The sequence below is a fragment of the Bufo bufo genome, chromosome 6 (assembly GCF_905171765.1).
Source record: "Bufo bufo chromosome 6, aBufBuf1.1, whole genome shotgun sequence".
In the NCBI taxonomy this organism is placed as follows: domain Eukaryota; kingdom Metazoa; phylum Chordata; class Amphibia; order Anura; family Bufonidae; genus Bufo; species Bufo bufo.
Window position 1 is genome coordinate 295,783,497 of NC_053394.1, and position 20,630 is coordinate 295,804,126.

At 42.0% G+C, this 20,630-nt stretch overlaps 1 protein-coding gene across 1 annotated transcript; it reads left to right on the plus strand.

Moving 5' to 3' along the window:
* Nucleotides 1-3,627: 3,627 nt before the first annotated feature.
* LOC121004389 (keratin, type I cytoskeletal 15-like) lies at nt 3,628-7,698 on the plus strand. The gene is made up of 6 exons (XM_040436590.1): nt 3,628-4,083; nt 4,215-4,297; nt 4,775-4,931; nt 5,662-5,823; nt 6,067-6,192; nt 7,474-7,698. Exons 1-6 carry the CDS (start codon nt 3,628-3,630, stop codon nt 7,696-7,698), a joined length of 1,209 nt encoding a protein of 402 aa, XP_040292524.1.
* Nucleotides 7,699-20,630: the final 12,932 nt, after the last annotated feature.

Genomic DNA, 20,630 nt, shown 5'->3' on the forward strand with positions numbered 1-20,630 from the left:
CTTAAAGACTACCACTCTTAAGAACAGAGGTTCATTCAAGTGTTTTCGATCAGGTATTGAAAACACCTGTGGATGTCAAGGAGAAGCAATCAAGCATAATAAGCACCAATTAGGCAGATTTAAAAGGACTGTGATACTCAGCTCCTTCTAGACATTTACTGGTGTGTTTACAAACATGGTGAAGTCAAGAGAATGGTCCAGGAAGACAAGAGAAGAGGTGATTTCTCTTCACAGGAAGGGCAATGGCTATAAGAAGATTGCAAAGATGTTAAACATACCAAGAGACACCATAGGAAGCATCATTCGCAAATTCAAGGCAAAGGGCACTGTTGAAACGCTACCTGGTCATGGCAGAAAGAAGATGCTGACTTCGACTGGTGTGCGCTACCTGAAGCGCAAAGTGGAGAAAAGTCCCTGTGTGACTGCTGAGGAACTAAAAAAAGATTTGTCAGATGTGGGTACTGAAGTTTCAGCTCAGACAATAAGGCGCACACTGCGTAATGAAGGCCTCCATGCCAGAACTCCCAGGCGCACCCCCTTGCTGTCTCCAAAGAATAAGAAGAGTCGACTGCAGTATGCCAAAAGTCATGTGGACAAACCACAAAAGTGTTCTGTGGACTGATGAAACAAAATTAGAACTGTTTGGGCCCATGGATCAACGCTATGTTTGGAGGAGGAAGAACAAGGCCTATGAAGAAAAGAACACCTTGCCTACTGTGAAGCATGGCGGGGGGCCAATCATGCTTTGGGGCTGTTTTGCTTCTACAGGTACAGGGAAGCTTCAGCGTGTGCAAGGTACCATGAATTCTCTTCAGTACTAGGAGATATTGGATGAAAATGTGATGCAGTCCGTCATAAACCTGAGGCTTGGGAGACATTGGACCTTTCAACAGGACAATGATCCCAAGCATACCTCCAAGTCCACTAGAGCATGGTTGCAGATTAAAGGCTGGAACATTTTGAAGTGGCCATCACAGTCACCAGATTTAAATCCGATTGAGAACCTCTGGTGGGACTTAAAGAAAGCAGTTGCAGCAAGCCTAAGAATGTGACTGAACTGGAGGCTTTTGCCCATGAAGAATGGGCGAAGATACCCGTAGATCGCTGCAAGACACTTGTGTCAAGCTATGATTCACGTTTAAAAGCTGTTATAACTGGAAAAGGATGTTGTACTAAGTACTAAGATTGAATGTCACTTGGGGGTTGAATAAAACTGATAATGATGTGAGCACAGAAAATACATTTGTGGTTATTTCATTATAAATGTTATGTTATATTTGTCTGACTTACAAGTGCCTCTTTGATTTAATTGTAAACAAGATGACTGAAATGATCAAAATCAATGTCAAACTGGCCAAAACACTCAATTTCAGTGGGGGTTGAATAATTTTGAACACAACTGTACTTTCTGCAGAAGATCAATCTGTCCCAGATTTTTTTTTGGAGAGAAGTGGCTTCTTTGCTGGCCTTCTTGACACCAGGCCATCTTCCAAAAGTCTTCGCCTCACTGTGCATGCAGATGCGCTCACACCTGCCTGCTGCCATTACTGAGCAAGCTCTGCACTGGTGGCACTCCGATCCCGCAGCTGAATCCTCTTTAGGAGACGATCCTGTCGCTTGCTGGACTTTCTTGGACGCCCTGAAGCCTTCTTAACAAGAATTGAACCTCTTTCCTTGAAGTTCTTGATGATCCTATAAATTGTTGATTGAGGTGCAATCTTAGTAGCCACAATATCCTTGCCTGTGAAGCCATTTTTATGCAATGCAATGATGGCTGCACGCTTTTCTTTGCAGGTCACCATGGTTAACAATGGAAAAACAATGATTTCAAGCATCACCCTCCTTTTAACATGTCAAGTCTGCCATTGTAACCCAATCAGCCTGACATAATGATCTCCAGCCTTGTGCTCGTCAACATTCTCACCTGAGTTAACAAGACGATTACTGAAATGATCTCAGCAGGTCCTTTAATGACAGCAATGAAATGCAGTGGAAAGTTTTTTTGGGGATTAAGTTAATTTTCATGGCAAAGAAGGACTATGCAATTCATCTAAACACTCTTCATAACATTCTGGAGTATATGCAAATTGCTATTATAAAAACTTAAGCAGCAACTTTTCCAATTTCCAATATTTATGTAATTCTCAAAACTTTTGGCCACTGTAGAGTCACCAATGCGGCAGCAGGCCCTCGCCCCTAAAGTTTTAGATGGTCAGACCAGCAGGCCCTTGCTCCAAATGTTTTTGAGGGTCACCAGCAGGCCATCAATCATATTTTTTCAAGGGTGTGTATGATGCCCTCCTTTGTGTGAAACAAAGGGTGTTTTAGAGTGTCGGTTCCTTGTAATTTTTGGCAGCCCTTTCACTTAGTGCATAGGCTTTATGAGTGTAGGAGTCACACTACCCTAACTATTGTACCACAATGTGAATGAGGCCCTCCTTTATGTGATATACAGGCTGTTTCGGATTGCCTCTTGCTTTTTTTTTTTGCAGCGCTTGCACTTTATATACAATTGAATATACAGTAAAGAATGTTTCCTAACAATTTTTCCTGTAAAATAGATTTTTTGGGGGATTTTGTGCGTATTTTTGTCAGTTTGTAAAAGTGTCGTACAACTCGGACAACATGGTTCCCAGCAGCGACCTGGGAGTCCAAGATGCATCCAGACATCGTTCCCATGCTGTTCCCGATCCATTTCGGTGGTGTTTCTGTCACTTTCTGACTTTTACCAATGGACCAGGCACCCTCCCCTCTTCAGAGCAGGGGGTGCCTGGTTGTCTCCCCATTGACTTCCATTATACTCGGGTTCTCGGTCGAGCACACGAATATAGGAATGTGTTCAGGCCGAACACCCGAATACTTTGGTGCTCGATCATCACTACTAGGCACACATATTGATATATCACCACATATTTACCTGTATATGCACCTTTGAGCATACATTATACTTGGTTAGACAGCCATTTCACATTGTGCTTTACATGTATGCTAACCTGTTATGCAATTTACACTAGATTACCAGTTTTTTATGACTTATATGTGTGTGTATTTTTATGTATTTTGTAGGCCGTGACCAAGGTACCAGGATGGACTGAAACTCTGGTGTCAGCCTGAATGTTATTTATGAAGCACTGATATAATCAATGGACACTTAGCAGTATAGACTTTATGTATGCCGCAATGTCATTTTACATATTTAGATTTAGTGGCCATTTTATTAGTGTTTTGTATTGTCTGAAAAAGATCATAAAACTTTCTATTTGTAACATAAAGGAATAAGTGAAAAAATACAAAAAGTTCAAGATGCCAATATATTACAAAAAACGTCAATGTATCCCCTCTGGCAATTTTTCTGAAACAAATTAGACAAGAAAAGTTGAAATGTGTTTATCCTAAGGCAAAATAGCAAGAATGTAAATGATCTTCTTTGAAACCATTTACTGGCCAATAAGAAATAGATGTAAGATGTGGCTTCAGTCCAAGGGGCGTGAAGCCTGTCAGAAAATGACTCCATGCCTGCCTTATAAATATGGCTTATGTACCAAGGATTCTTGCACTCCTGACTCCAAAGAACAGTTGTGTAGGAACCTTCTTCATACTCATCTCTAAAAACCACTCATTGTCACCATGAGCTACAGTTTCAGTCAAGTTGGATCCTCCAGAATGAGCAGTGGTGTGTCCTCCAGGCTTTCTGATGGGATCTACAGAGCAGCCAGTGTCCATGGTGGTGGATATGGAGGATCAAGTATCTCCTTTTCCAGTGCATCTGCTGCCTCAGCACGTGGCTTGGGCTCTGGATTTGGAGGTGGAGCAGGCTATGGCTCAGGATCATCCTTCAGTGCCAGCTTCAGCGCTGGTGGAGCTGGAGCTGGGGACAGATTACTTTCTGGAAATGAGAAGTATACCATGCAGAACTTAAACGACCGTCTTGCCAACTACCTTGATAAAGTACGATCTTTGGAGGCAGCGAATAATGATCTAGAGGCCAAGATCCGTGATTGGTATTCAAAGCAGGGGTCTGTGACAGTTCAGGAGCAGAACTTTGCTGGCTTCTACAACACAATTGATGAGCTCCGTGATAAGGTATGGATTACATTCTTGTAATCTACCTATTGTCATTATCTCTAACTGACCTTTCTGATCTTACATTCAGAAGCATTATTGACTTGAATTTATTTAAGCTACAGTATTTTATGTGTTTTTTTTGTCCTTAGATTTTTGTGGCAACAATCAACAACTCAAAAGTGATTTTGGAGATCGATAATGCCAGACTGGCTGCTGATGACTTCAAACTTAAGTGAGAGTGTGAATATCTATCGATGATCTCTCTCTTTTTGTTTGCTTACGGTCAGGTTATTTCTTCCTTGGCCCTCTCATTCCAACTTTAAAGATCTAAGCATCCTATGACAATTGTGGTTTTAATAGATACTATCATTGATCTTACTATAAGTTACCCTTGCATAAAATTACTTTTGATTGCTCTAACAACATCTGTGCCATCTTTAGTGGCCTTCAATAAAATGTGTCAGCTATTGACACTTTTTGTAAATCAGGGGTCAGCAACCTTCTGGACTCTTGCTGCTGTGAAACTACAACTCCCAGCATGCACACTTGCTCGGTTGTTTTTGTAACTCCCAAAGAAGTGAAAGGGGGATTCTGGGAGTTATAGTTTCAGAACAGCTGGAGTCCTGGAAGTTGTTGATCCCTGTTGTAGATAATCATGTAATAATAACATTACCTGCATGATTTAATGATTTACCCTCCTGTTATTTAGGTATGAGAATGAACTTTCCCTGCGCCAGAGTGTTGAAAATGATATCTATGGACTTAGGCGTCTCTTGGATGAGCTGACAATGACAAGAGCAGATCTGGAGCTCCAGATTGAAGGTCTCAAGGAGGAACTGATTTACCTGAAAAAGAACCATGAGGAGGTAATTGAGAAAAATAATAATTCTGGCATTGGATCACTAATATTTTTTTCTCTATCTATTAATAGACAAGGTTACTGTCAAAATAATAGGCTTTTCCTAACAAGTTGACCTTGAAGGTCCTATTACATCTGCAGATGTAGCAGGTGATTTTTTGGAGGGAAGCATTCCTTCCCGGAAATTGCCTGCTCACTAGAGGAGGAGACCGCTGCTATTACATGCAGCAATCTCCTCCTCAGTACAGGGACGAGCAATCGCTAATGCCATCTCTTGTCGCCATACTGAATCATTGTTTGCCTGCAGCAGAGTACTGATTACACAGCACGATCTGCTGCCAGCAAATGATTGTTTTTTAACTCGTTACTTATTCATTGGGTAATTGGCGGCAGTATTACACTGCCAGATCATCACTAACGAGTGTTCATACAAACAATGGGATTCATTGGCTTTTATTGGTGTCTAAGAATACCAACACCAAACATAAAGTATACATTTCCATTGTGTATGGTCCAGGACCATCTTTTCAATTTGGGGGGCTACCATATTTTTTACATGCCCAATTGGCACCATTGTATTCATCCTTCTACTGGTTGATTAGATCACTTGAGAAATATATGTAGATTGTAAGATTGATATAGGAAGGTGTAGGAACCTGCATGAAACATTCCATTAACCAGTGTCCAACATTAGTTCATGAAATTTCGGCTGACATGTTTCCTTTCTCAATTTGCAGGAAGTTAGCGAGACGAGACAGCAAACTGCTGGCACTGTCAATGTGGAACTGGATGCTGCTCCTGGAGTTGATCTGCTCAAGACTCTCAATGACCTCAGGGAACAATATGAGCAAGTTGCCGAGAAAAACAGAAGAGAAGCTGAAGCTTGGTTCCTTGGTCAGGTAACTCATCACACCATTTTTGAATCATCCATCCCATGTGGACTCATACTGTACATAAGATGATCTTTGCTGCAAAATATATCTCCCTCTGATCATAGAGCCAGACCCCAAAAGGCTGAGCTTGATGAACATGTCATTTTCCAATATGACCATTACAATATTGAAATGCTCATCTGAATATTTGCAGAACTGTTCTATGGTGGCCATTAGTTATGTTGCTGATATTTAGAAATCACATTCTAGGTTAAAAGCTTGCAGAATGAGGTCGTTACCAGCACACAGCAATTACAAACCAACAAATCTGAGAGCACAGAACTAAGGCGCAGTCTACAAGGACTTGAAATTGAACTTCAGTCATTGCTCAGCGCTGTAAGTATCTGGAAGACTGTTATTTACAATGTGTGAAAAGTATCTGTCAGTCCTATATATTTAGTTTAGGACATACTTATGTTCCATGAAATATAAATTCTATCAATATACCACAAAAAAGAGTCGATTAAATTCCCATGAATTTAAAATTTTATATTTATTCAAAAAACACAAATAAAAAAACCAAAACATATTCATACCAAATCCATAATAATGGTCAACATATAGTGGAGACATCCAATTAACAGAGCCACCTAACCTGAATTGATACACGTAATTGTATATGGCCAATGGAAAAATACTTAGTGAGAAGTGTGGTCTAGATTACATGCAGTACACTGAATAAAATGCATAAGATAAATCCATTCTCTCTAAAAAAAATATATGAATGAACTTGGACCTAAATACTTTCTCAAATGCCAAGTGCCAGGACCATAAAGTAATGAAGTTACTGAAATGACTGATGTAGTAAAAAAGGAGTAATCATACGATTATAAATTCTATAACATCTTTCCCTAGAGCTTTAGATTGTGATGTTCCCTACGAATTCCTACTGGAATTAGACACACCCCTTTGTGAAACTGTCCAATTGTGGTGACAGTGTCTGACTATGAAGGGGAACCCCATATTAAAATGGAAAATAGTAATACCCAGTTGGTAATTTATTAGTACATTTTTAGAAGGAACCAGGGGCGTTATGGGAACTTAAAGTGGCCCTGGAAAAAATACTAAAAGTGGCCCTGTTTGTAGTTGGGTCCAAATTGATGGAAGGCAGGGTCAGTAATACCATATTGTGGCACATTATACCACCACAACAGAGCCAAATACCACAGTCCATCACAAAATACTGCCCCAAAACTTCCACTGGCTGGCCATGAGGAGAGCCCAGGCGGCTCCTAGGCATCGGCCCACCGGGAAGTTTCCCTGTAAGGTCTATGGCCAATCCGCCCCTGGGAGGAACAGTAAAAGGGATTACATGGAATTATTATTTTCTGGGGATACATGCATTTACAGACACAGACAAATCCAGAAATACTAGATAGGTTTCCTTTAATATGTTAAAAAGCAGAATCAGCCTTTTTTTCCCCCCAAAAACACATCTACTTTTGCCCATGTTTGTGTATGATATGGCAGCTCTTTTCTATCAAAGTGGCTTGACTAAAATACCAGACATAGCCTATGGACAAGTGTGAAAAAAAATATAGAATATTTTTCTACAAATCCAGACAAAACCTTTAAAAATGAACTACAATCTAACCCTAAATTTATTTCTGACAACAGAAAGCCGGTCTGGAATCTTCAATAGCAGAGACAGAAGGTCGTTATGCTGCACAACTGTACCAGATACAGTCTCATATCAGCAGCATTGAAGGACAGCTTGGTGATCTCCGCTCAGATCTTGAACGCCAAAACCAAGAGTACAAAACCCTGCTAGACATCAAGAGCAGACTGGAGCAGGAAATTGCTACATACCATCAGCTCCTAGAGGGAGAGGGTGGAAAGTAAGACTTGTTTCTCCTTAGTGTCCATTATCTACACCTGTTAATTTATAGGCTCGGTTATAGTGAAAAAGGATCTGTTTTGGCCCTTGTCTGTGTTGGTGTCCATGTCCTACCTGTTCTCACTGTTGCTAGTACTACAAGTGAATCTCCGATCCTGAAGGCCATTCATTGATTTGTTCTGGGGATCACATAAGTAGTTTGGATGTGTCGCTTGATTTCTGCCACTCACATGCCACTTAAAGAGCCAAAGGTGATTATAGTTCTGTATAAGAAGCAGGTTGCTTGTGAAGCAGTAGTGGTCAAATACTGACCACTATTGCCAGACATTTTCAGACTTCAGGCTCAGATGGCATTCTCTACTAGGAAACTCAGTATACTTTGACTGTATGTAATAAAGATGAGCGAATCGATTCTAAACAAACCAAATTAGTTACAAACTAGCTAAAAACTTTGGTTTTCAATTAATCCAATTTTTTGGGATTCCTCCCCAAAGAATCGCACCATCTGTTTACCCATAGCAATATATGTCACAGTCACTTTGCATTACTAAGAGCTTGAAAGGTCTAGAAGACCCCCAGAATGTCATAAATGACCTTTCAGGGCAATTGGGGCACTTTTGATTCAGACCGAATTCGGACACAATCATATCTAATGGCCAATTCGACTGCATCATACCTGAAATCAATTTTGGGAAATTTGCTAATCTCTAGTAATAAGCTTTAAAGGGTCACTAACTTTACAAAAACTTTGGACATGTCATAGAAACATATGAAAAGTTTATATCAGTGGAGGTCTGAGTACTGATGCCCCCACTGATCTCTAGAATTAGTGGGGAGAAGCACCTCTCCTTGCAGCAGAGGACGGAATAAAGATGGACACATAAAATTCTATGGAGCCTGTCTTATACAGCGAGGAGAGAGAGAGCACATTATGTGCATGCTTCTCTCCCCTCATTCTAAAGATAGGTGGGGGTCTCCATGCTTAGACTCCTACTGATGTAAACTTTTAATATGTCTGCATGACATATCAAAGTTTTTTGAAAAGTGAGTGACCATTTAAGACCACACAAAAGAACCCTAACTCTAGGGTAGGGAAGTGCTCTTGATAGTGTCCTTTATTTGTGCAGATACTGTGCCTAAGTGTCTCTGCTTAGCTATCCAGGCCAATTAGGAAAAATATCCATGCCAATTAGGGACAATATCTACGTCGGTTTTGGACAATATCTATGAAGCCTCCCTACCTTAGGGTTAGAGTTTTTTGTATGGAGATACAGGGAGGAATTTATCACTAGTTCACTCCAGAATTCTAGCTTCAAATACTCGCAGATTAGGGGCTTTACATCTTTTTGAGGTCACTTGCCCAAAAATGTTGTGACTTTTTACATTTTTACTCCACTCACTCAAGTTTTGAAAAGTGTGTGGTAAAGTGAGACTTTGTTAATTAGTTTTACTCCAGAAAAAGTTGTGTACACACTCCAGTACCAGGGTGGCATAGAAAAACTGGAGTAGTATTTCTAGACAAAAGTGTTAGGTTTGAAGATGCGCCAAATTTAACAAACACTATGTGACGCTTGATAAATTTGCTGCAAAGTATTGCAGGGCAGACTTCGAATATTACCCTAATGATAAATTCCCCCATTAATTTTTATTACGTACAATTACAGTTCTTTGGGTCTGAAATCTTTCTTTCTTTCTTTTTTTCCTTTATTTTCTTTCCTTTCTTTTCTTTCTTTCTTTCCTCCAAGAGTACTAGAAATATATATATATACAGTACAGACCAAAAGTTTGGACACACCTTCTCATTCAAAGAGTTTTCTTTATTTTCATGACTATGAAGGCATCAAAACTATGAATTAACACATGTGGAATTATATACATAACAAATAAGTGTGAAACAACAGAAAATATGTCATATTCTGGGTTCTTCAAAGTAGCCACCTTTTGCTTTGATTACTGCTTTGCACACTCTTGGCATTCTCTTGATGAGCTTCAAGAGGTAGTCCCCTGAAATGGTCTTCCAACAGTCTTGAAGGAGTTCCCAGAGATGCTTAGCACTTGTTGGCCCTTTTGCCTTCACTCTGTGGTCCAGCTCACCCCAAACCATCTCGATTGGGTTCAGGTCCGGTGACTGTGGAGGCCAGGTCATCTGGCGCAGCACCCTATCACTCTCCTTCATGGTCAAATAGCCCTTACTTTCAAAGTTTTCCCAATTTTTCGGCTGACTGACTGACCTTCATTTCTTAAAGTAATGATGGCCACTCGTTTTTCTTTACTTAGCTGCTATTTTTTTGCCATAATACAAATTCTAACAGTCTATTCAGTAAGACTATCAGCTGTGTATCCACCTGACTTCTCCTCAATGCAACTGATGGTCCCAACCCCATTTATAAGGCAAGAAATCCCACTTATTAAACCTGACAGGGCACACCTGTGAAGTTAAAACCATTTCAGGGGACTACCTCTTGAAGCTCATCAAGAGAATGCCAAGAGTGTGCAAAGCAGTAATCAAAGCAAAAGGTGGCTACATTGAAGAACCTAGAATATGACATATTTTCAGTTGTTTCACACTTGTTTGTTATGTATATAATTCCACATGTGTTAATTCATAGTTTTGATGCCTTCAGTGTGAATCTACAATTTTCATAGTCATGAAAATAAAGAAAACTCTTTGAATGAGAAGGTGTGTCCAAACTTTTGGTCTGTACTGTATATATATATATATATATATATATATTTATATATATATATTCATAAAATTTAATTTATATGACATTATCCAACAATGCCTCAGTGTATAACCTGTCCAAAATTTTTCTTTTTTAGTATTGCCGGTGGAGAGTTCAAATCAGGTAAGAACTCTAATACAATAATATATAATGCATGTGACTCTACTTTCAGGTCTTTACAGAAAGTGTAATGGCGACCACTACAGATATCCAGGGGACACACATTGACATTACAATACAAAGCACTCATGAAACTGTTGATTAACAGCTTCACTTTCTTCTACAGGATCCAGCACGACCACCACCAAAGTGAAAGCAATTATAAAGGAGGAAGTTGGCGGGACGGTAATTTCCTCCAGCACATTGAGATATTAAGACCATGTTGTCAAGCCAAAATGTATGCATTGGTTCATGATCATAAAATAAAATCTATGTTCAACTTCATTGCACAATGTAATTTCTACAAAAGATCTTTCTAAACGTAAACTAAGGCCTAAGTGTTCTTTCTCTTGCTTTTGTTGTAAACTTTCTGTGGTTCTTTTCAAACCTACAGGTAGAGGGTTTAAAAAATTATTTGATACTCAAAAAGGCTAACCTTTTTTCAAATATTATAATGACAGACTGATATTCCTTTGGTCAATCTAGGGCACATGTATCAAACCCAAGGCCCGCAGGCGAAATACAGCCTGCCACATGATTTTATATGGCCCTCACGAGATCTGCGCGCAGAAGGACCAGCTCTCCATTTTCACTGGAAGCTGACGCTTTGTGCTTGCACCCACACTAAACATAGTACACATCTTTCATAGCGCCTGCCCCTCTAGTACAGAGCTCTGCTAGATACCGGCTTAGTACACATGGTACGGTGCCTGCGCCTACTATTTTTCCTCAGGCGCTCTAATAATATATAGTACTATCACTGTACTTTATATACACAGGGGGTCATTTATTAGGACCAGCGTTTTAGATGCCGGTCCTAATAAGGCCCTGCGCTGGCGGTGGATCAGCCGAAGTTATCTAGAAGCCTCTACATAACTTTGGCGGATACACCGCCGCTTCTAAATCTACGCCAGATCCTTTGCTGGCATAGAGTTAGACAATTTTCTACGCTTAAAACAGACATAGAAAATGATGAATGAGATGGGCCTGTCAGTCCTCTTTCTCCGCCCACACTACGCCCACTTTTGTAGACCTAAAGCGAGTGGGGAAAAGTCGCAGATTGCGGCACAAAGAATATTTGCGCTGCAATCTGCACCACAAATGTGCCTAACATAAACGGATTTCTGTTAGTAAATAACCCCCATAGTGCCTTAACTATTTTCACCCTGGGCAGGTACAGGCTGGCTGTCCCCACTCCACACTCACTGCAGACTGCACGCTAGACGCCATTATCTTTCAGCACATTCCACTCTATACTCCTTGTGGTAAGTTCTCTTCATCATGTCTTGCTCACCGTTGTACTCCATTTCTCACTCTATGAATTCTGCAGCAGTGATGGCCAGTTTGCATTGTTCGCCCGCGAACATATGCAGGCTGCCATATTTTTTCACAAGTCCGGCGAGGCACAGGTAAGCCCTTACCTGTGACTGTGCCGCGAGCCGGTCTGAAAACAAATGCGGTCACCGGGAGCAGGCAGTTCCGAGAACAGCCCTATGAAGGCCCCCGGTGGCTGTTCTTGGAACTGCCTGCTCCCGCTGACCGCACTTGTTTTCAGACCGGCTCGCGCACAGGCACAGGTAAGGGCTTACCTGTGCCTCGCCGGATTTGTGAAAAAAGATGGTAGCCCGTATATGTTTCCGGGCGAACAATGCGAACTGGCCATCACTGTTCTGCAGGTGTGTGATATGGAGTCTCAGGTTGTTCATCAAGTAGTTGCATTTAGGGTTTGGCTAAATGGTGACCTTGGTCAAGTGGCAACTGTCAAACCCAAGTATGACAGTACTGCAGTGTAGCGGTGCTCCAAAATAAATGAATGGGGTTGCAGTGCAACTTACAGGTTTGCCATAACTACAAACCCAGAAATGCACAAATTAGACCAGGTTTAATTTCATGGTATTCTGACGTCGCAGACATGGCAAATGTGCGAGTTGCCCATTGATTAGGGATGAGCGAACCTGTAAGTTTAGGGATGAGCGAACCTGTAAGATTAGGGATGAGCGAACCCGAACTGTAAAGTTCGGGTTCGTACCGAACGTAAGGATTTTTGGACCCCGGACCCGAACCCAAACTTTTCAGTAAAAGTTTGGGTTTGGGTTTGGTGTTCGGCGAGTTAATGGCGCTTTTTGAAAGGCTGCAGAGCAGCCAATCAACAAGTGTTTAACTTGTGTGACCTTAGAAACCATCACAGCCATGCCTACTAATGGCATGGCTGTGATTGGCCAGGGCAGCATGTGACCTAGCCTCTATATAAGCTGGAGTCACGTATCGCTGCACGTCACTCTGCTCTGATTAGTGTAGGGATAGGATGCTGCTGCTGTGAGGGAGAGAATAGGAAAGAATCTTTAATCTGAAGTGCTTGTTAACTCAGCGATCCTCCTAGATTTTGTTTTGTGGGTGCAGTGCACAATCTTTTTACCCTGCTCTGAGCCCAGTGACCCAGAAAAATAGCTTTTATCCGTCTGTTAGTTAGGTGGGCAGTGGCGGCCATTTTATGCAAGTTCTGTGCACCAGCACAGCATATGTGCATTTGTGACAGTCGAACAGAAGCTTGAAATACTGCAATTATATTCTGGGTTTTGAAAAAAAACACCCATTTTTTGCAAGACCCTACATCTGTGGCCTTTGCAGCATTTGTCTGTGTGCAATTTAAGCTTGAAATACTGCAATAATTTTCTGGGTTTTAAAAAACACCCATTTTTGGGCAATACCCTCCATCTGGGGCCTATGCCGCATTAGTCAGTGTGCAATTTAAGCTAGAAATACAGCAATAATTTGCTGGGTTTTAAAAAATACCCTTTTTGGGCAAAATACTAAATTTTACAGCCCTTGCTGCATCTGTCAGTGTGAAATTCAAGCGTTATATACTGCTGTCATATTCTGTTATGAAAAAAAAAACACCCATTTAGGGCAAAATCCTAATTTTGTGGCGTTTGCTGCATCTGTCATTGTTAAATACAAGCTTGAAATAGTTCAATAATTTTCTGGGTTTTAAAAAACAACCATTTTTGCCAATACCCTCCATCTTGGGCTTATGCCACATTAGTCAGTGTGCAATTTAAGCTTGAAATACAGCAATAATTTTCAGGGTTTTAAAAAACACCCTTTTTGGGCAAAATACTACATTTTATAGCCCTTTCTGCATCTGTCAGTGTGAAATTCAAGCGTTATATACTGCTGTCATATTCTGTTATTAAAAAACACCCATTTTGGGCAAAGTACTTAATATTGCAGTCTTTGCTGCATGTGTCATTGTGAGATACACGCGTTAGATACTGGTGTTCTATTCTGTTATTTAAAAAACACCCATTTTGGGCAGAAAACAAAATTTGCGGCCTTGTCTGCATCTGTCAGTGTGAGATACAAGCTTGAAATACAGCAATAATATTCTGGGTTTAAAAAAACACCCATTTTGGGCAAAGTACTTAATATTGCAGCCTTTGTTGCATCTGTCAGTATTAGATACATGCGTTAGATATTGCTGTTCCATTCTGTTATTTAAAAAACCACCCATTTTGGGCAAAAAGCTTAATTTTGCAGCCTTTGCTGCATCTGTCAGTGTGAGACACACACGTTAGATACTGCTGTTCTATTCTGTTATTAAAAAAACACCCATTTTGGGCCAAATACTAAATTTACGGCTTTGTTTGCATCTGTCAGTGTGAGATACACGCATTAGATACTGCTGTTCTATTCTGTTATTAAAAAAACTGCTATTTCGGGCAAAAAACTTGGCAGCCTTTGCTGCAACTCTCAGTGTGAGATACACGCATTAGATACTGCTGTTCTATTCTGTTATTAAAAAAACTGCTATTTTGGGCAAAAAACTTGGCAGCCTTTGCTGCAACTGTCAGTGTGAGATACATTCGTTAGATACTGCTGTTCTATTCTGTTATTAAAAAAACACACTCATTTTGGGCAAGATCCTAAATTTGAGAAATATGAGGAGAGTGTCAAATAAGGGACGAGGCCCAGGTCGTGCTGCTGGTGGAGCTCCTGTTACAGGGAGAGGACATGGTCGATCTGTGCCAGCTACACGCACAAGTGAAACACCTTCCTCAGGTGCGAATAGGCGACAGAACCTTCAGCTGTATTTGGTCGGGCCTAATGTGGCTCTACGAATGGTGAGGCCAGAACAAGTACAGGCGATAGTAGATTGGGTTGCTGACAGTGCCTCCAGTTCCTTTACATTGTCTCTGACCTAGTCTCCTGCTGAAAGATCAGAGTTGGCACCTGCAGCCGATGTCCATCAGTCTTTCACCTCACCCTCTTGCAAATCAGCCAATCAGTCTGAGCCCCAAGTCATGCAGCAGTCTCTTCTGCTTTTTGATGACTCTGCTAGCAGAGTTTCCCAGTGCCATCCACCTAGCCCTGCCCCAGAAGTGGAAGAGATTGAGTGCACCGATGCTCAACCACTTATCTTTAAAGATGAGTACATGGGAGGACCACCGCAGCACATCTCGGATGATGACGAAACACAGGTGCAAACTGCTGTGGCTTTCTGCAGTGTGCAGACTGACAAGGAGGGCAGGGGTGAAGACTGGGTGGAAGATGATGTGGAGGACGATGAGGTCCTTGACCTCACATGGAATCAAGGTCATGCGAGTGACCTGTGTAGTTCAGAGGAAGAGGCGGTGGTCGCACAGAGCCACCAGCACATCAGAAGAGGGAGCAGGGTGCAAAAGCGGAGCGGCCATCCCCTAGACAGTACGCCTGCTACTTCCCACCGCAGCAAGGGACCAAGCACACCAAATCCAGTTCCAAGGAGTTCCCTGGCGTGGCAGTTCTTCAGAAAATGTGCTGACGACAAGACACGAGAGCCTGAAGCGAGGCATAAACTTTCTCAACCTGAGCACAACCTGCATGACCAGGCATCTAAGTGCAAAGCACAAGCTGCAGGGCAGTAGAAACCTCAAAAACCAAGAAAGGTCTCTGGCTCCTCCTGCTTCCTCTTCTGCTTCAGTCTCGGCCTCTTCATCCACCTCTGGAGTGACAGTGCCACTTGCCACCCCGCAAACAGAGGATCTGCCAGCAATACCACCACCTAGGTCACCAAGCATCTCCACAATGTCCCACGGAAGAGTTCAGCTCTCCATCTCCCAAACACTGGAGAGGGAGAGGAAGTACCCCCATACCCACCCGCGATCCCTGGCCCTGAATGCCAGCATTTCTAAATTACTGGCCTTTGAAATGCTGTCATTTCGTCTGGTGGAGACGGAGCGTTTTAAAAGCCTTATGGCGGTGGCTTTCCCACAGCACGTCGTGCCCAGCCGCCACTACTTTTCTAGGCGTGCAATCCCTTCCCTGCACAACCAAGTGGGGGACAAAATCAGGTGTGCACTGCGCAACGCCATCTGTGGCAAGGTCAACCTAACTACGGCTACGTGGACCAGTAAGCACGGTCAGGGACGTTATATCTCCATAACAGCACACTGGGTAAATGCAGTGGCGGCTGGGCCTGAGGTGGATAGCAGTTTGGCGCATGTCCTTCCACTACCAAGGATTGCAGGGCACTTCAGTTTGCCTTCTGTTGCTTCCTCCTCCTACTCCGCTTCCTCATCCTCTACCTCCTCCTCCGGTCAGCGTAACACCTTCACCACCAACTTAAGCACAGCCAGGGGTAAGCGACAGCAGGCAGTTTTAAAACTTATCTGTTTGGGGGACAAACCCCACACCGCGCAGGAGCTGTGAACGGGCCTTGAACAACAGACGGATGAGTGGTTGGTGCCAGTGAGCCTCAAGCCCAGCCTGGTGGTGTGCGATAATGGGCGAAATTTTTTAGCAACTCTGGGACTAGCCGGTTTGACGCACATCCCTTGCCTGGCGCATGTGCTGAATTTGGTGGTGCAGAGGTTCCTTTAAAATAACCCTGATATGTCAGAGCTGCTGCATAAAGTGCGGGCAATCTGTGCGCACTTTCGGCTTTCTCACCCTGCTGCTGCTCGCCTGTCAGCGCTGCAGCGTAATTTCGGCCTTCCCGCTCACTGCCTCATATGCGACGTGCCCACAAGGTGAAACCCCACCTTGCACATGCTGGCCAGACTGTGCGAGCAGCAGTAGGCGATAGTAGAGTTTCAGCTGCTGCACGCACAGGTGAGTCTCTCTGCAGAACAGCACCACTTCACCACCAATGACTGGGCCTCCATGCGAGACCTGTGTTACTTGTTGCGCTGTTTTGAATACTCCACCAACATGGCTAGTGCCGATAACGCCATTCTCAGCGTTACTATCCCACTTCTATGCCTCCTTGAAAAAACGCTGCTTGCGATGATGGAAGAGGATGTGGCACAGGAGGAGGAGGAGGAGGAAGAGGGATCATTTCATAGGGTTTCTGGCCAGTCATTCCCAAGTGACTCCGAGGGTGGGTTCCTGCACCCACAAACACCAGGTACACAATTATCCAGCCAGGGCACAGTTCTTAAGAATAACAAGGTGGAGGATGAGAAGAAGGAGATGGAGGAGGAGGAACCGTGTTCACAGCAGGATGGCACCAAAACCAGCTCATGGCCATCACTTGTGCGTGGCTGGGGGGATACAGAGGACACAGATGATACACCTCCCACAGAAGACAGCTTTTCTTTGCCTCTGGGCAGCCTGGCACACAAGAGCGATTACATGCTGCAGTGTCTCCGCAACGACTGCTGAGTTGCCTACATTCTAACTTGTGCTGATTACTGGGTGGCCACGCTGCTGGATCCCTGTTACAAGGACAACGTACCATCCTTAATTCCATCACTGGAGCGTGATCGTAAGATGCTCGAGTACAAGCGTAGCGCATTCCCACCTGACAGTGGGGGCACAGTGGCAGCACAAGGCGAAGGCAGAGGAGGAGGAAAAGGTCGCCAACGCAGCTGGGGCACCACCAGCACCTCAGAAGGCAGGGTTAGCATGGCCGAAATGTGGAAAAGCTTTGTCAGCACGCCACAACAACCAGCACCACCAGCTGATATGGAAAGTCTTAGCAGGAGGCAGCATTTCAGCAACATGGTGGAGCAGTATGTGTGCACATGGCTACACGTACTGAATGACGGGTCTGCCCCCTTCAACTTCTGGGTCTCCAAATTGGGCACATGGCCTGTGCTTGCCCTTTACGCCTTGGAGGTGCTGACCTGCCCTGCAGCCAGTGTATTGTCTGAACGTGTGTTTAGCACGGCAGGGGGCGTCATTACAGACAAGTGCAGCCGCCTGTCCACAGCCATTGTGGACAAGCTCACGTTCATTAAAATGAACCAGGCATGGATCCCACAGGACTTGTCCGTACCTTGTGCAGAGTAGACATGTATACCGGCCTTAACCAGACATTGTTATACTACAGCGCAATTGCTCATTGTTGTATTTTGGATATTTCACACTCTTTTGGAGTGTACCCTAATAAAAAATAAAATATGTAAAATTAAAGCCAAAAAACAGTGTTGGCTACCTCGTCCTCCTCCACCGCCGCTTCAACCTACACCGCCTCCTCAAACTCCTACTCCATATGGACCTCCACCTCATAAATCAAGTTTATGTTTTTTTTATTTGTACGTATTTTATTTTATGTCATTTCACTAATTTGTCTGTTACATTTTCTGGTGAAATTCACCAATTTTGGGGTGTGATATACCACTGCTATACCTAGTAGACAGGTAAAAAAATTTCATTAATTTGTCTATTACATATTGTGGTGAAATTCACCAATTTTTGGGTGTGATATACCCCTGCTCTACCTAGTAGACAGGTAACATTTCACTAATTTGTCTGTTACATATTCGGGTGAAATACACCAATTTTTGGGTGTGATATACCCCGGCTGTACCTAGTTGACAGGTAAAAACATTTCACTAATTTGTCTTACATTTTCGGGTGAAATTCTCCCATTTTTGAATGTGATATACCACTACTATACGTAATACACAGGTAAAAAAAAAATCACTAATTTGTCTGTTGTATATTCGGGTGAAATTTACCAATTTTTGGGTGTTGTATACCCTGTTATACCCTAGTAGACAGGAAAATACATTTCGCTAATTTGTCTGTTACATTTTCTGGTGAACAAGTAAAGAGAGGTTGTCAGCCTTTCTTGTGAAGCTCCAAAAGCACTTTATTTGATATCCAATAGTAAAAACATCCAGGTACAGGTTACATCAATCTACGCGTTTCGGACTGAGAACAATTTTAGCCCTTACTCATGACTGCTAAAACTACACTTAATCTTCACCTTTATAGGAGGAGAAAACCACACCTGAACCAATCAAGCGGTCATGTAATGCTCCCTCCTGCAAAGATGCATAACGACATAGCAAGCATAAAATATCATCACAAATTACACTTGAAGAAGCGGGAATTCATTTTTTTGTATCGTAAAATCAGGTCTAAACTTTTGTTTAACCCTTGGGGTTGGCGACTTTCTAACCGGAAAATCCAATAGGATTCTCTATTCAGAAGTTTCCTTTTTCGGTCACCTCCCCTCACTGGTTTATTGACCCTTTCAATACCTTGCACATGCATGTCTGAAGTGTCACCACCATGAACTATGATGATCTTAGAAAGGAGATTAAAACTACACAAGACTCACTTCTAAATTATGTCAACAGCCTTATTTTACCTTAAGGACCAGGCCATTTTTTGCAAATCTGACCAGTGTCACTTTAAGTGGTGATAAAACACTTTGACTTATCCAGGCCATTCTGAGATAGTTTTTTCGTCACATATTGTACTTCATGACACTGGTAAAATGGAGTAAATAAAAAATCATTTTTATTTATAAAAAAATACAAATTTGCCCAAAATTTGGAGAAATTAGGCAAATTTCCAAGTTTCAATTTTTCTACTTCTATAATACATAATAATACCTACAAAAATAGTTATTAATTTACATTCCCCATATGTCTACTTCATGTTAGGATAATTTTGGGATTGCATTTTATTTTTGGGGGACGTTACAAGGCTTAGAAGTTTAGAAGTAAATCTTGAAATTTCTCAGAAATGTTCAAAAACCAACTTTTTAAGGACCAGTTCAGGTCTAAAGTCACTTTGTGAGGCTTACATAATAGAAACCACCCCTCAAGGTATTCAAAACAGATTTTTACAAACGTTGTTAACCCTTTAGGTGTTCCTCAAGAATTAATGGAAAATAGAGATACAATAAAAAAAAATCTCATTTTTGGCAGATTTTCCATTTTTATATATTTTTTCCAGTTACAAAGCAAGGGTTAACAGCCAAACAAAACTCAATATTTATGGCCCTGATTCTGTAGTTTAAAGAAACACCCCATATGTGGTCGTAAACCGCTGTACGGGCACACGGCAGGGCACAGAACGAAAGGAATGTCATACGGTTTTTGGAAGGCAGATTTTGCTAGACAGTTTTTTTTGACACCATGTCCCATTTGAAGCCCCCCTGATGCACCCTTAGAGTAGAAACTCCATAAAAGTGACCCCATCTAAGAAACTACACCCCTCAAGGTATTCAAAACTGATTTTACAAACATCTCTTAACCCTTTAGGTGTTCCACAAGAATTAATGGAAAATAGAGATACAATTAAAAAATTTTACTTTAGAAACTCCATAAAAGTGACCCCATTTTAGAAACTACGGGATAGGGTGGAAGTTTTGTTTGTACTAGTTTAGGGTACATATGATTTTTGATTGCTCTATATTACACTTTTTGTGAGGCAAGGTAACAAGAAATAGCTGTTTTGGCACCATTTTTTTTTGTTATTTACAACATTCATTTAACAGGTTAGATCATGTGGTATTTTTATAGAGCAGTTGTCAACGGACGCGGCGATGCCTAATATGTATACAATTTTTTAATTTATGTAAGTTTTACACAATGATTTCATTTATGAACAAAAAAAATCATGTTGTAGTGACTCCATAGTCTGAGAGCCATCGTTTTTTCAGTTTTAGGAGATTTTCTCAGGTAGGGTCTCATTTTTTGTGGATGCATTACGTTTGATTGCCACTATTTTGGGTGCATATGACTTTTTGATTGCTTGCTATTACCTCTTTTTGTGATGTAAGATGACATATTTTTTTACGGTGTTCACCTGAGGAGTTAGTTCATATGATA